General features: G+C 45.5%; 1 protein-coding gene across 1 annotated transcript in view; it reads left to right on the top strand.

The window, feature by feature from the left end:
- Positions 1 to 16,263, top strand: part of zfhx4 (zinc finger homeobox 4) — an 82,046-nt gene that overhangs the window by 50,973 nt on the left and 14,810 nt on the right. The window contains exon 7 of the mRNA XM_053413061.1: positions 12,054 to 12,152. Coding sequence (XP_053269036.1) covers positions 12,054 to 12,152 — 99 coding nt within the window. The remainder of the gene's footprint in view (positions 1 to 12,053; positions 12,153 to 16,263) is intronic.

Below are 16,263 nucleotides of genomic sequence, written 5' to 3'. Positions count from 1 at the left end.
TGTGTGTGTTTGTGTGTTTGTGTGTGTGTGTGTGTGTCGCCCCGTCTCTCCCTCTATCCTCCCCATCAACTGTCCCCTCCAGCCGCATCAAGTACAGGACACCATTAAAGCATTGCGGTTTGTGTCATATCAAATCATTCAGCTTAATTAACAGAAACACACGCAAAAAACACACACACACACTCACAAACACACACACACACGCTCGTCATTCGGAATTATTTTAATTACTCTGTAACATCCTTATTTTTAATATCTCCGCTTCACCTACCTGGGGATATGAAGACGAGGGCGCGTTCACCTATATATCCCCGCGCCGTGCGTTTTCTTGCAGGCGTGTGTGTCCATGTGTGTGTAAGCGATGCTCCCTTGACTTCATATCTAATTGTCTTTTTTAATGACAATGCTCCGCTGTGCGCCGGCTGTATGTAATGAGTCAGGGTGTGTCAAAGTGCAGGCCTGAGCTGTCTGCTTGAGTTAAGCTCCCTCCGTCTACTGTAGGAGCCTCCAGCGTGCGCGCACACACACTCGCGCACACACATGTTGCACACACACTCGGAGAGACAGTATCAATGTGGGAGTTCCTGTATCTGACACGAGATTAAGAGGGGCAAGTGGAGGAGCACCGAACGACTGCCCTGTTGCATTTGCAAGAAGGGAGAAAGGACCATCCTGTCACACACACACCCGTGTACGCACACACACACACACACACACACACACACACACAACCATGCAGGCATCCTGCGCTGTAAGTGAGCAGTAGCCTCCCTTGCATTATTCACAGTGGCCAAGTGATCGAAGCCTGGTTCAATAGCACTAAAGCGGCGCATGCTGGAGAGATTTGTCTTACAAAACCTTGACACACACACACACACACAAACAGGCGCACATATGCTCTCACACACATTGATTTTTGGTGGTGGGAATCTCCCAGGCTTTGGACGAAAGGCAGCGACGTGAGAGGGGTTTCCCCCCCGTCAGAGCAACCCCCAGACAGATGTACACATGCACACCAGCTCTCTGGTTCTTAACCTTTTCTTTCTCTCTCTCTCTCTCTATCTCAGACACACACACACACACACACACACACACACACACACAGAAGTACCCAGTGCGTAAGCAAATAGTGTAAGTACATCTTTAATTCTCTCAAAATGAGATTCGATGATGATGATGAGGTCAGGAGATAGCGCGAATAAGAAAATGAAAGAGTAACTTGGAGACGGGAGATGAAGGATCTGCCTCTTAGATCTGATGGGGTTTCATTTACAGTAAGATGAGCTGATGGGAAAATTAAAAGCAAGAGAGAGAAAAAAGTCTGACTGATATTTCCTTTTTTGCTGACTGACCTTTTTTCTGCATTTTACCATGAGGGTGCTTTTTGCAAGCAAAGCAGTAAAAAAATCACACGTTGCCTAATATATCATATCTTTCCACAGTAGTGTATGTGTATGTGTGTGTGTGTGTGTGTGTGTGTGTGTGTGTGTGTGTGTGTGTGTGTGTGTGTTTTTCACACGGGCATGTTCAATTTTAAGCCTTCACTTGATTTGAATGGTGATTTTTCTTACACATCCGTCACTTCATCGAGTTTTTCCTATTTTCTTCGGAGCGGCACAAGCAGCCTAACACACTCCACCCCCTCTGGCATTTTTGACATATTAACGTGTATCGACAAGCCGGCACTCGGCTGCCTGTAAACACTGACGCAAACATTCACACACCTCTGTCCCCCGAAGACATGTGATCAACCAGACCCAATCCCTTGTAATCATCTGGAACCCGCACACACATAGAGCCCCCTTTCAATCCCGGGTAATGGTTTGGGGCAGGGGGCTAAAGCGGGGGGCTTCTTTCCCTTAGCCCCAGTGTCTTAAGCTGCCATTGATTAAATGTTAACTGATATACTCAGCCCTGGCAATCTTGTTAGAGCTGGAGCAGGCAGGCAGCTAGACAGACAGTTTAGGACCCGCGTCCTCCTGATCAATAGCACAGATAAAGATTTCATCCATCAATGAGCTCCCAAAACAAAAGGTATCTGATACCTGATTGGGCCCGTGGGGACACACAAACACACACACCCACGTGTACACATATGTATTTGAACAGGAACACAAATTACCACATGGGGCTGAGGTTCATGAAGAGATGACAAACAAACACACAAACAACACCAATCACAAGTAAATGCAGTGGGATATAAAAATAAGTAATAATAGCTTAAATAAACACACACACACACACACACACATATATATGAATTTGAACATGAACACACACAAGTAACCACATGGGCTGAGGCCGAGGTGGAGATGACAAGCACACAAATAACAAGTAAATAGAATGGGATATAAAAATGTTAGCTTTAATAATCTCACACCCACACACACACACAAATGTTTCTGTCCAGAATGATATCTCCAACAACCATCAATCAGTTCCACACCTAATGGTGGAATTACAACACACACACTCACACACATCCTGTATTCAGTGTCAAGATTGCAGATAAGCCCCCCCCTCTTTACACATCCTGTGTTAGTTCACTTAAATATGCGTATGTGTGCATGCAAGTGTAAGTGCGTCTTTCCTCACTGGCATGTGTGCGCTTCCTCAAACACACGTGCACTGAGAATCCTCGGAGCGGGCCAAACGGCACCGCAACAACCGGCCTGGATCAATGTCTCGGTGACCACCACTGTTAAAGTGTATCCATAATGTGTCCCTGTCTCCGTCCCGGGGTATTGTCACAGGGCAGTTTGAGAGTCCGAGCCTCGCCGCAATTAAGACCTAATTATAAATCAATAGGAGAAGTCATTTGAATATAGATTTTTCCTCCTTTCCTCAAATTGTTAACATATTCCCCCCACCATGTCGATGCTTTTCTCCTTTTGGTTACAACTTTAAGTCGAATCAATACTTCCCTTTACAGTCGTCGGAGAAGTGCTTTGGCATAATTGGGGCTAAAAAAAAAAACACAAAGGAAGATCTTGATGGAGATCGATGCTCGGAGGGTAAAAAAATGTCACAGCCCCTTAAATTCTGATAGCTTTTCAGATACACTTGACGCTGCGCTGCTCTTAAAACAGTCGTCACATTGTCTTTTCTTGGATTTGGGCGACATTTGTCATCACAATCCCCGAAAAAAGCATTTCCGTCCTTCATTTTCCTCGATACGACACCGTATCATTGCGCACTCCCCTCCTCAAAAAAACCATCGATGCAACCCGGTAACATGCATCTCATTCGATTAAGCGATATCCTCGCTGGTTTATTTTTCCCGCTCGGCCATTTTTAGGGGCTGTGAGATTTCCAAGTGGCGTGTCAGGGGCCGGGAGTCTAATGCATGGAAACATGGAGCTTTCTGTTTTCTGACGGCTAGCAGAGATAAGGTAGAGATATGGGCTCTTGCACCGGCTCAAATCTAAAACAGATCCTGCTGGGAGGGTTGGAGGGGGAGAGTTAAGAAAGTGAGGGGAAGGAGACGGAGGAGGAGGAGGAGGAGGAGGCGGGAGGGGTGGAGGTAGCAAGAAAAGGGAAAATGGTCAATCCTCTAAGTGTCTGGCGGTGTCTCTCTTTCTTTCCCTCTTTCTCTCACTTGTTCTCTCCCCCACTCTCCCCCAGTAATCTGATTTATTCGAAGCATATGTGTGCTGCTCTGTCTTTGTCTGCTTCTATTAGGGCCAGTGGGGGCCCATATGACATTGTTTAGCCAGTAATGAAATGGACATTTTTTGCATGTTTTTGAGAAAGTCAGAGGAAAGCCAACACTCCTTATTTGTAACCGTCTGTGAATACCGTCTCCGGGGCAGTTGCCCCCCGGTCCGTGCATCCATGTGTGCGCCTGTTGCACGTGAGCACACGCGCCTGTGTGTTGCAGGTTCCATGTGGCGTCTCATTTTCTCTATGATTCTGAGCAACCTAATGAATATTTGGGTCTTGAAGATATTTCTTGTCCTCTTCCGTGACTCCATTCCAAGAGTCCCCCACCTCAGCACACAATGAGGCCCTGGTGATGCGCAGTTTTTTTAGTTTTCTCCTCTATAACAAAAAGACCCGTCACATGGACTCATTGTCAGTATATGAAATTGTTCTGTGCTAATGGCAGCGATGTGGTGCTGCGGGCTAAACTGTAGCCCCCATCAATAAGGAATGCAGACATAGAAAAAGCATTGAATTGAATGAATGGAAACCTGGAGTAATTTCTTCTCCGCCATTTTTCTTTATGTGTAATTCACACAAACAAGCTATTATCCGAGTGAAGAGGAACACAGTGAGTGTAGCTTGCATGAAAAACATGTCAAAATGAAAACTCTTACTGGTGAAGTTACTGCTTTGCTAAATTCCTCACTTTTATGAGTAAATGAATCGCAACGTGACTTTCTTATGACTGTCCTTTCCATCTTCTCCCCTCGCTTTGATTCCCGTCCAGGATTACCGTCTTGTTTTTGGTGGCGCTGAAAGCAGATGGTTTTTATGCGGCTGAAAACGGGACAGTAGCCCAATAGGATAAAGATCTGTTTAAGCATTATCCATTTGGCCACAGCCCATCACAGGCCTATTTTAAGCATAGAGACGCGCACGTACGCACGCGCGCACACACATCCCGCTTTTATCTTAAACCATGGCAGCCATTTTATTAGATTCCCCGTTTTCAGGCCTTGTATTAGTTCCCGAAAAATAGATAAACCTTGAATACATGACAAGGACCGGCCTGGTCAATTGGAAACTATATCTTCCCCGCTGGTATCTTTGTTTACCAGTGTAGTGATGGGTGGACAGATAGGGGGGATAAATGGAGGCAAAGAGGAGCAGATAGGAGAGGTATATGGATGGATATCTGTGCGAAAAAAGATATAAAAATAGATTGACAGATGGATAGATAGATAGACAGATGAATGCATCTGGGAGATCTTGTTGGGCTGATAGAGTCGAGCAGGTATGCCGAGAAACAGCTGCTTTCTTCATTAGGTTCATCTATCGATCTCAGACCCTCGCTGTGCAAGTGTGTGTGTGTGTGTGTGTGTGTGTTTTTTGAGCGAGAGAGAGAGAGGGGAAAGACAACAGCCTCTGTAGGTAAGTGCTGGTAATAGAACAGAATGAATTCTTATCACAGAGATGGGAAGGCCATTAACCCTCAGCTCCTAGTTCTTCCTCCGTCTCTGTCTTGTCCGACTCTCTCTCTCTCTCTCTCTCTCTCTCTCTCTCTCTCTCTCTCTCTCTCTTTCTCTCTTTCTCCCTCCCACCTCCTTCATCCTGGACCTGACAGGGTCACGTTGGCGAGCGTGTGCGATATTTCCTCTATGTGTGCGAACCTGAGTGTGTGTGTGTGTGTGTGTGCTTTAGCTGCCGCTGTGCGCGCTGCCCCACAGGCCAGATGTTTATAATCAGGGGCTGGATAAATATTGGACAGAGGAATCATAAAAAAGACCGGGAAAAACTGAATAAAGAGAAAGAGACGGGGGAGAGATGAAACAGAGGAGAGGAATCTTCGTTTCAAATTATTCCTAAATCCCTCAGTAAGCTTGCCGTGCCGCCTCCTCAATTCACCCACTCGGCCTAAGGTGTTTCAAACAGCGGAAAAGCAATATGGCTGTTGTGTAAGATGCAGGTGTGTGTGTGTGTGTGTGTGTGTGTGTGTGTGTGTGTGTGTGTGTGTGTGTGTGTACGCTTGTTGAGGTGTACAGTAGGTGTGTGAGCCCATTGTATGAGGCCAGGTGCAGCAATTTCTTTCTCCCAGTACTGAACCTTTTGAAGCCATACTTTTGTCCTGTGAAAAACCTTTTGTATTTGCTATTAAAGAATCATTAGCATCATCCCCCCCCCCCCCCCCCCCCCGTGCTCACAGCGCCCGAAAAACGAAACCCCTCTTAACACAAAACAACAGTTTCTGTCTACGCAGCAAGCAAGACACACAAGCCTTTAATCTTGGCTATGTTTATTCATATGATTCTTCTTTTTCTTTTTCCCTTTTTTTTTTTTTTTTCAAAAGAGGTGTTTTGTCAGCCGCCTGCGAGACAGCGAAGCGGGCAATTTGAGCGAAGAAGGAAAATACAATGAAGTGTCTCAGGAAGTTGTAATTGACAACAACAAAGCAAATTTGGAGCTGCTGATACAAGCGTTTTTTCCACAAAAGTCGTTTTATTTTTTTTCCAGCTTATTCTGTCAGTTCAAGTTATTGACATTCACACCAGGAGCGTATTAAAAGTGACAATCCCATTGTCTGGCTCTGGGAGTCAACCTGAAAACAATAGATCCTTTTTATTTCTTTTTTTCGCCGGTGTAATAAGTTCTCGTGTTTTAGGCAATAAATGGGTGGGTGTGGGTGGACTGGAGCGTGTGCACGGAAACATGTGTGTTTGCTTGGACTGGTGTGTGTGTGTATTTACATGTTAGCATGTGGGCCGTGGACCTCTGTGCATGAAATCCATCGAGCGCTGCGTGGGAGTATATGTGTGTTACGCGCAGAGGGTTTCATGTGTAGGTGTGTGTGTGTGTGTGTGAGCGTGTACGGGTGTGTGTGTGTGTGTCAGTTATTCCCAGGCCCTGTGCAGGAGCTGTAGCCCCTCTCCGCTGGGTTGATGTTTAGTATTTTAGACATGCTACATTAACAACATCTGGTTAAGATCTAAATGCTTGTTAAACGCGCTGAAATTCGGGGGGGAAAGGTACGGGGAGAGCAAGGGGAGAGAGCAGGGGGGGGGGATAAAGAGAGAGAGAGCAGGGTAAATAAAGATTTGAGGGTGAGAGAACGGGAGGGAGGGAGATCAGTAAGTCTGTAAGGTTATTACTCTGGCAGTATTACCACTGGCCCTTGACTGTGTGTGTGTGTGTGTCTGTGTGTGCATGTGTGTGTCTGTGTGCACATGGCTGCGACTGTGCGGGACGGTGTAGTGTTTCAAAGCTTTCCCCCTTTAAAACCTAGAGGCCAAACTAGAGCCACGCGCGGGGCGCAGGAATGTGACATCACAGGGCCCCCATTGCTCGTACGCACATGCACACATGCAAACACGGTCTCACAGGGGACGTGACCAGAGTTGTACCAAGGAATCATCGTCAACATCACGGCTAAGTGCCGGAGACATGGCCGTCATGGGTGTTACGCAAAAAAACATTAAGGCCGCATTGCTCCAACGGACGTATAAAGAAATGCGTCTTTATTATTGTTTTTAAATACACACAACACAACAGTGCTGCTAATAATTCCGCATGTATAGAGACATAACAGCCATAAAGTGACTTTCTCATTCTATAGTTGTCGGAGCATTTCGCATATATTCCTTCTGTTGTTTTTCGTTGGCGGCAATTATGGCTGCAGTTGATGTTCCGCTCTCACAGCGCCTATGATTTAAGATAAACAATAATGTAAGAAAAGGGATTTTTTTTACCCCTTTAATGAGCACCATCCTCGCCCTAAGGAAGCAAATTAAAGGCAGCTCGTCCCCGGCTAATGAATTCAGCCATTTTGGAGCCCCCGTGTCCAGTTTCCCCGGCGTGGCATCGCTCTACGGTTGTGTGCTGGCCTACTGAGTCCTCCACCGGGCACATAATGACCCGGCGTGGTGGTTATGGGCCCTTAGGGGGAGATGGGAGAGAGAGAGAGTGATCTCAGAGCAGGTCATTATACAGCTAGAGGGCACACACACACACACACACACAAACACACTGCGCTGACACTTTCAATACATCCTCCATTGCCTCCGTCTCCCATATGTCTGTTCCTCCATTTATCCGTTCCAAACATCTCTTTCTGCGTCTCTCTCTCTCTCTATATCCGCCTGCACGTATCTGTCCTGAACTTTTCATTTGATTTTCTGATTTTGATGATTTGAAGTAACGTGGAGTAGCTGGAATAGTTCTGCTGAAATCATACAGATCTTCTTATTTCCTCTCAGATCAGGTACAAATCAGATTGCGTTGTTTTTCCGGATTAACAAGAAAAGTTCCTCGTCCTGGGAAGAAAAGCAGTCACATTGGCCACCAGTTGAATCTCAAACCAGACTGATTTGCTTGTGTCCCTGATCAGGACTCACTTAATTATTCTTCCTCTCTAACAGTTAAATATAGGCTGGTGTTGGTTGCAGGGTAATCAGACCCATGGGCTGTGGTTAGCTCGAGCTCACCGGCCAGCTTTAATGTTCCGACCGACCCACATCAAAGAGAGTCCCACCAGGCTGCCAAAATCACACACCCTGCACAGCCTGACCCACTCCTTGTGTGTATCTGTGTGTGTGTGTGTGTGTACGGGTGCGGGTGTGTGTCTGTGCGTGTGTATGGATATGCACAGAGGCAGTGGAAGGTGACTGCGAAAGTTTTGCTCTCTGCGTCCTCTGGTAGCGATTAAGTTGATGGTTAAGAGTCCCTGCCGCAGAACCCTCTCTCTCTTTCTCTCTCTCTCTCCTTCTCTCTCTCTCTCTCCTTCTCTCTCTCTCTCTTCTTTCTTCTCTCGCTCTCTCTCTCTCCCCCTCTCGCTCGCACATGAACACACGCTTGCACATGACAACTCACATGCAAACACATGCAGTCACTGTCTCACTCACTTGATCAATGGCGCACAACCACACAACACATACGCACACAAACATGTGCGCAACACCCAGTTGCACGCGCACTCGCGTACACACTCATGTGGTGTGTAACTGTCAGGGTCAGTCAGAGGGCAGACGCTGTGCTGATGTATTGAGAGAGCTCGTCTGGGAATGTCCTCAGTGTGGAAACACATTCCCTGTATGCACACACGCACGCACGTACACACACGTACACACACACACACACACCACAGATCTAACCGACGAGAAGGGGAAAGGAGTGAGAAAAAAAAACACTGATGAGGCCCAGATGATCACCCCCTCCTCTTCCTCTCCCCCCTCAATTTTTCTCTTTCTTCACCCACTCTCTAGCCTCATTCCTTCCTCTCTTTACTTCTCTCTGTTCATTGTCTCTCTTTTCTCTTGGGTCCTATCTGGCCACAGGTAGAGTGCCCCCTAGAGGTTACATTTAGACGGTGGTTTAGTCCTTTTTATGATCAGGCACCGGGTGCAGCTATGACCACTTTCACACACGACCCTCATCCGCCGTTCCCTCACTGTCCTCCTTAAGAGAAAAGTGTGTTTCACGTGCACTTTATCCACTGCAGATGTTGAATCATTTCATGCACATATCATGTCAAGTCACACAAATTCATCTTTCAGAGTCTAATAAAGATGATTATTGTCAGGATTTGCAGTGGCTGCATATATGATAATGTTAATAATCATTAATTTGTCATATAGTTTACATTTTTTAAATCAGGTTACATAGTATGAATTAAAATGTGTGCATATTGTTATAATATTAATATTGTATAACAATAGTGATAATAGGGTGAATAAGTAATAGATACAGATAACCTGTAGCCTCTAATCTGAAAACGTTTTAAATAGAAGTAATGGAATAGGATTTGACATTCAAGAAACAATCTCTTTATTGAGATTTTCAAATTGAGACTTTGTCCTGACCTTGCAATATGTTTTGACTCTTCTCCCTTCCTGTCTTTTCTCACTCTTCCGCAAAACACACGCTGTTCAATTTGGGCCATTTGTGTTTTTCTTTTCTTGGCACCGGACAAAAGTCATGTGTGGAGAAAAGAGACAAACCAGCGATGAAGGACTCTCTCAGAACAATTTACATCCATGCACGCACACACACACACACACACACACAAACACACACACACTGTCCTACCGCTTCCCTTCAATATATATGGAGGTGGGGTGAATTAAAATACAAAGATAGACGCCGCCACAGCACCAGCAGTGAAAACTGCAATTTCTGCAGTCCGGGCTCTCGTGGCTGACAGGAGATATTTCATCCCCGTTGTCACCGACGTATTAATAAAACATCAGGAGCAGAGTGCAGCCCCAGTCTCTCCCTATTTCACACACAAACACACACATACACACACACACGCACACACGTACAAGAAAGATGGATACTTACACCTTGACATTGACTGCGTATACATATGTGAAAAATATGTGCGGCACTAAAGCGTGTGCAAAAATAAAAAAAAAACGTGGTCCTGAAAGCAAACACACACAACCGCAATTTTTCAATCACATGCTAGTTTCTGCCATGAAAATTTCATGCTGGATATAATGTCCACTTAATGTGTTGGCGCTTAAAGTAACGGCGCCAGGGCTTAGTCTGTGTGTCTGTCTGAGTCTTTGTGTGTTTTTAGTATGTGTGTGTGTGTGTGTGTGTGTCTGTGTGCACCTTTCTGTACGGGAAGGGGTTAATCATATCATGTTTCCGTCGGGGCTTTTTACAGACCGCTTGTGCTCGTCATACAATGGCCAAAGTGATTGTATGCAAATGCCAGCTGACCTCAATGCACCCTTTGCCTTATTTCTATGAATATGACTGTGAGTGTGTGCGTGTGTGTGCGCGTGTGTGTGTGCACGCGCATTGTAAAATAAGGTTATTAAGGCAGTGCAGGATTGATGAGTGCAGCTCTTTTACACACACACACACTCACTCAAACACGCATGCACACAGACACACACTCCCCTTTCATTCTCCTGCAGAGTGAGGGGTTTGTGGTGAGAGAGACCACCCCCCCTTCCTCCCCTCCCCCGTTTAGAAGACATGAAATTTTTAACGGTTTTGGTCTCTGTGTGTGTGGGTGTGTGTGTGTGTGAGTGAATATTACTCTGTGTGTGTGGGACTAGACACCTATGTGTAATTTTTCTGTTTGATTTTACATTTGTGTGTGCTAGCCACGAGATGGAGGAGGGTAGAATATGTGTGTATATATATATTTGTGCGCGTGTGAGGGTGTGTGTGTGTGTGTGTGTGTGTGTGTGTGTGTGTGTATGCATGCCTGGTTATCTGGCCTCTCTCAGACTGCTCAAAATTCATTACAAAGTGACATCAGCCCAGCCGGAGACAAATGATGGCTGGATGAAAGGGATCGCTGGGGCTCGGCTTGGATTAGTGTTAGCTTGTGCTGGCGACACATATACACACATACACACACTCGTGCCTACACACACACTCACTTGCGCTCACACACACTCACACATGCACGCATACGCACAGTTTAATCCACTGGCAGAACACTGCAGATACACAGAATTATCAAACAAGGGGCTGAACTCTCCGAGATGGGCAAGCTAATCTGCTAATAGTACAGAGCTGCACGTGTGTGTTGGGTTTGTGTGTGTGTGTGCATGCATGTACACTTTTTACAGAGAAATACACAAACACGAAGATAGACACACTTATTATATTTGACATTTATTGTCTCTTTACTTTATAGGATACATATTATGTGGCTATCCATGATAATGATTGTAGAAGGAGGTTTTAGTTTAGTTTTTTAGTGACAAATAAAACATTTGCATCCAAACATAATACAAAGAATTCATCTAAAAAAACAAACTAATTTGTGTCCTGTATGTCGTCATACAAACATTTGTACAACATGAAATCATTTCTTTGAGTGATTTAAAGAAAGAACAGGAGAATTCCTGACATTTGTGTTGGAGAGAAAACATAGAAAAGTTAAACATTACCATGCCTTGTCTTTAAATAGAAGTTTCTGAAAAGTCCCCCCTGAAGAAACACCCAAAAATGACTAAAATACTTCCCCCAGTCGGACATATTTTCTCCTCGCACAACTTCCCTTCTTCCATGGAAGCATTATGTACGGATGTATTATGTTTCACCCTCCAGAAGTGGCACGGCAGAGCTATTTTCAACACAACATTTGTCCAAGTCACTGGGAGCATTATTCGCCGGTGCGAGACACTGTCCAGCAGAGTACACTTGACATTTGTGGAGGAGAAAAAAAAAGGGGGTTTATGAGGATTAACTGAACATGTACAAACAGGAATATTTTCAAACTGGCTTTAATGTGATACAGCGATATCAGACAAAACATCTGCTCCATTTCTCAACTTCAGCATCATGGGAGGTTTGTTTTTCAGCCGCCCCGGCCCGGGCCAGCAAAGTGCTGTATTTTAGAGAGCATTGTGGGTAACGTAGTTGTTGTTTTTTCTGTGTATTTTCAGAAGAGACCGCTGAGGATGGTGAGAGACCTCCTCGCTCGTCCTCCAGGCACGGACTCAACCTCACTGAGAGAGAGATGACTGACAGCAGGAGAGCTGACCGTGAGTCCACATGCACAAAGACACACACACACACACACACACACACACACACACATATAAAAACACATATGACCATTAGTGTCCCTTCTTTTCAGAGTTAGCATTCATCTCCCGCTCCCTCTCTCCCTGAGAAAAGGTTCTAACATGTGTGTGTAACATGTGAACGCTGCTGACTAGCCTCCATGTGACCCGCTTTAATCGTTTCCATCTGACAGAAAGAGAAAAAGGGAATGAGAGAGACAGGGGAAGAGACAGTGGGAAAGAAGGAAAAGAGTAGGGGGGAAAAAAAGCGGAGAGAAAGAGAGAGGGATAAGTTGAGTGTTGTGGATATTACCAGGCTATGTCCAGGCCCCAGATTATTTTTTAATCAAATCAGTTTGCGTGCTTGTAATTTATAAGCGCCTTGCATTAATCTTTTCTCGTTCTTGTGCCCTCTCCGATGACATATTAATTTTTCATAAGCACGGGATTAGATGGGGGGGCCTGTGTATATGTTTTTCTAATATTGCACCACATCCCAGCAACCCTTAAATTAGTTTTTTTTTCTCTCTCTCTCTCTCTCTCTCTCCTGTTCCCTCCCTTCATTTTTCTTTCTCTCCTATTTTTCTCCGGCTCTGTCTATCCCTTAATTGTTGTCCAATCTGTGACCATAGCACCAGGCATTACCTCGGATAGAGAAGCAGCACGAGGGAGAAAAGAGGAGGGGGGGGGAATTGTTTTATTTGTTTGTAAGAATGGCGATGTTGTAAGCGGGGAGGGGCAACAATCAGTACAAGGCGGCTCGGTGTTTTTGTTATTTTGGGCGAGGTAGCGAGCACATAATGCCTCCGCTGCCAGGCTGTGGTCGGGATAGCCCTGGCTTTGTTAGATTTGATTTACCCAAATAAGAATTCATATGATCTTTTTATGTATGAGATGGAAATCCATGGCTGGGGATGAATATTGCATGGCGTCTCTCTCTCTCTCTCTCTCTCGCTCTCTCTCTCTCTCTCTCTCTCTCTCTCTCTCCACTTTTTCCTGTCATTGCATGGGCCTCTCTCCCTCTCTCTTTCTCTCTCTCGCTCTCTCATTCGTCCTCCTCTACTAATATCTCTCCACCTCTTTCTCTTTTGCGCCCCTGCCACCACACTCATTCTCCCCCCAACTCACACACACACACACACACACACACACACACACACCTTCCAACTCCCACCCCTCTATCCATCTCAAGCTCCCACCCCACCTCCCCTTTCCCTAGCATGCCATACCTAGCTCCATAATGTGAGGCTCAATGAGGCAGAAGGAGAGCTGAGTGAGGCTGGGGCCTATTAGTTTGGCTAGTCATCTATCTTTCAGCTCTATCTCTCTGACAGGCCTGTCTGACGGACTGGCGGGGGAACCACCATCCATGCATTTACTGCCGCATATTACCGCCAGCGTCATTTAACACCACCGCGCACACATGCCCGGAAAAAAAAGCCAAGTGTCCATGTCCCTCCTACTTTAAAGTGTATGTGTTCCCGAGTGTAGTTCATCAGATGTCAGAAACCTATTTGTTAAAGCAGCATTGTATGCATTTTTATTTTAGTGAATAATTTGTTTCGGGGGAATCGCCTTGTTCAGCGAGGGAATCCAGATATGATAATATTGCTGGTGGGTTCTTTTTGCTTTTGGATTAAAGGGAGGTTTCAGAAAGTCTAATAGCAGAGGTTCGGATGTGTCAGTAGTGTGTTGTTATGCTCGGGTTATCATCAGAGACAGGGCTCTTGTTTTTCTCTTTTTCCAGCTTAGGGTAGTAAGATTTAGCATCTCCTTCCTCAGCCCCAAAGCTCTGGCAGGCTTGAAATGTTCCGATGTGTGTGAACTTATGTGTGTGTGTGTGTGTGTGGAGATCTCCAGGGAAGGGATTACAGTGTGACCAAGTGAGCAGTGTGTTTGCGCACTTCATCTCCAAGACCAAGATCCTTTAAACAAAGAGGGGCAGATAGATAGAGAAGGGAATAGAGAGAGAGAGACAGAGAGAGATGGGGGGAAGGGCAAGGAACGACCGGCCCAGAGAGCCTTTTCCCCTTGCTTCATTTACAATGTCTTTTTTAATCCCATGTCACTTTAGATTAATTATAATCCATGTTACATTCTCCATGCAAATGTCCCCTATGTGGATTACTTCCAGATAGCTTTGTGCTATCTGTGTACTGTAGATGGCGCATGTTGCCATCATGGCTCAGGGGCCCACTTCTTTGTCCGGCTAAACAAAGACCCTGGCATGGAAATGATCTTGTGCGGCAGACCCACTGATCTCTACCTGCTCACAAATGTTGTGTATTCATGTTTGACTTGTTCAGGTAGGGCTGTACCAAAATGGCATCTCACGCAAACAAGATGAGATGTTAAATATTCCATATTAGCTTGTTCACATTCGTAATATCTCCAGTCTCTCTTTTTTTTATATATATTTGCATGCATCTTGCAAATTTGACCAATTTGAGATGAGAGCTTTGCTCTTTTTCTGTCTCTCAATGATGAGATTAAAATATATTAAATATATTAGCATGTTTAATTACGAGCCTGCAGCAATTCCTTTGTGCATGTGTGCGTGTGTGTGGTTTTTTTTTCTGTGTAATGACAGCTTGTTGAATGTCTCAGACGATTTGTCAAATGTGACAAGGCCACGCTCATATTTATCTCTCATGAGCGTACAAGCCGGAGATGGAACAGAAAGGAAGGGTAGTCATTAAAAATCACAAACTACAAGGCAGCTGTTGTTTAACCATCTCTCTCGTCCTCTCTCCCTCTCCATCCCTCTCTCTCTCTGGGCCTTTGTCATTTTGGACACACTTCACTCCGTCACAGAGGGTGACTGTGTTTGTTGTCACACTCACAGCTGAATGACGCACCCCTCTTGAAGGTGTAGGGTATAAATACAGCAGAAAGCTACACGGTGAACTTCCCTCTCCTCAGCGGAAACAGGAACTGTTTCGTAACCATGGTTACTCCCAAATTAAACATGTTCCCAACATCTCATTTTTAGCTCCGCTGCTTGTTTTCGGCTAAAGTCCCTGTTATTATCACCTGTTTGACAATATTAAATATCTGTCTTAGTTTGAGCAGTTTCTGATTGTGCGGCTAGTCGAACAGAATTCGTACGGAGTGTGTTGTGCGTCGTTTTTTTTTATAACCCACTTCCATTCCCCACTAATTGGTTTGGGATGGCACTTAATGTGGTGGACCCTTCCCGTGAACGCACAGACGGAGTGGAAGTGGGTGTAGAGAGGGTGCAGGGGGGGGCGGTTTGAGAGAGAGAGAGGGCCTCTATCTCTCCGTCTCTATCTCTCTCTGCCTCGCTCTCTCCTCCGCCCCTCCGGCTAGATCTGGACCTGCTGAGTGCATCAGTGGGAGTTTGGGGTTCAGAGTGTGTTGCTGTAATGTTATCAGGTGACCGGGGGTCAGCCTAATGCGTAACCTCGGAGCACCAGGCCAGTAAATCATGCCGGCCGGCCCACCCTGGCCTGTTTTGGCCGGCTCTCCTCCCTAGATTTACTGCTCCGTAACCTTAGCCAGTCTGCCAGGGCTCAGGACAGCTAAATTGAATACTAAATCCAAGCTGCCGCCACCCAGCCTGCTCCTTCTTAATTGACAGCCCCCTCCACCACCAGCCTCAACCACCACTCTCCTCTCTATGTTTCTGTTTTTTTTTTATTTTCATGAAATGAAATGTCAGGAATGGAATCTGCTCGTTCGGCGGCTTGTAAACGAAAGGAAGAGGGCGAAAAAGAAGATTGAAATATGTGCGTGCCGGTTATTTTTGAAAAGCCCGTAGCGAGACGCAGGCCCTGATGATGTCGTGGGTTTCACCTAGTCATAGTTTGAGAGATATAAGGATTCAATTACCTGCTTGTTTGTGTGAAAATCTCATTTGCTTGGTTCAGTTTGCACAAAATGTCTTACCCTTTCCAACACAAAAGGGCAGATTCTAAAATAGATCCACGGGGAAAAGCATTAGCTGCGATGGCATTGTTGCTCGTCCTGCGTTTTGAGGAACAATTTGAGACAGAAATATCCGGAGGTGTTTAGAGCTCTGGGCTTCTGGGTCCATCTCCAGCATGTTTTTTTTATTTTTTTTTCCTGT

This window comes from Pleuronectes platessa, chromosome 20, assembly GCF_947347685.1.
Source record: "Pleuronectes platessa chromosome 20, fPlePla1.1, whole genome shotgun sequence".
In the NCBI taxonomy this organism is placed as follows: Eukaryota; Metazoa; Chordata; class Actinopteri; order Pleuronectiformes; family Pleuronectidae; genus Pleuronectes; species Pleuronectes platessa.
The sequence above is the reverse complement of the archived record's forward strand: the minus strand, read 5'-3'. Positions and strand labels throughout refer to the sequence as shown.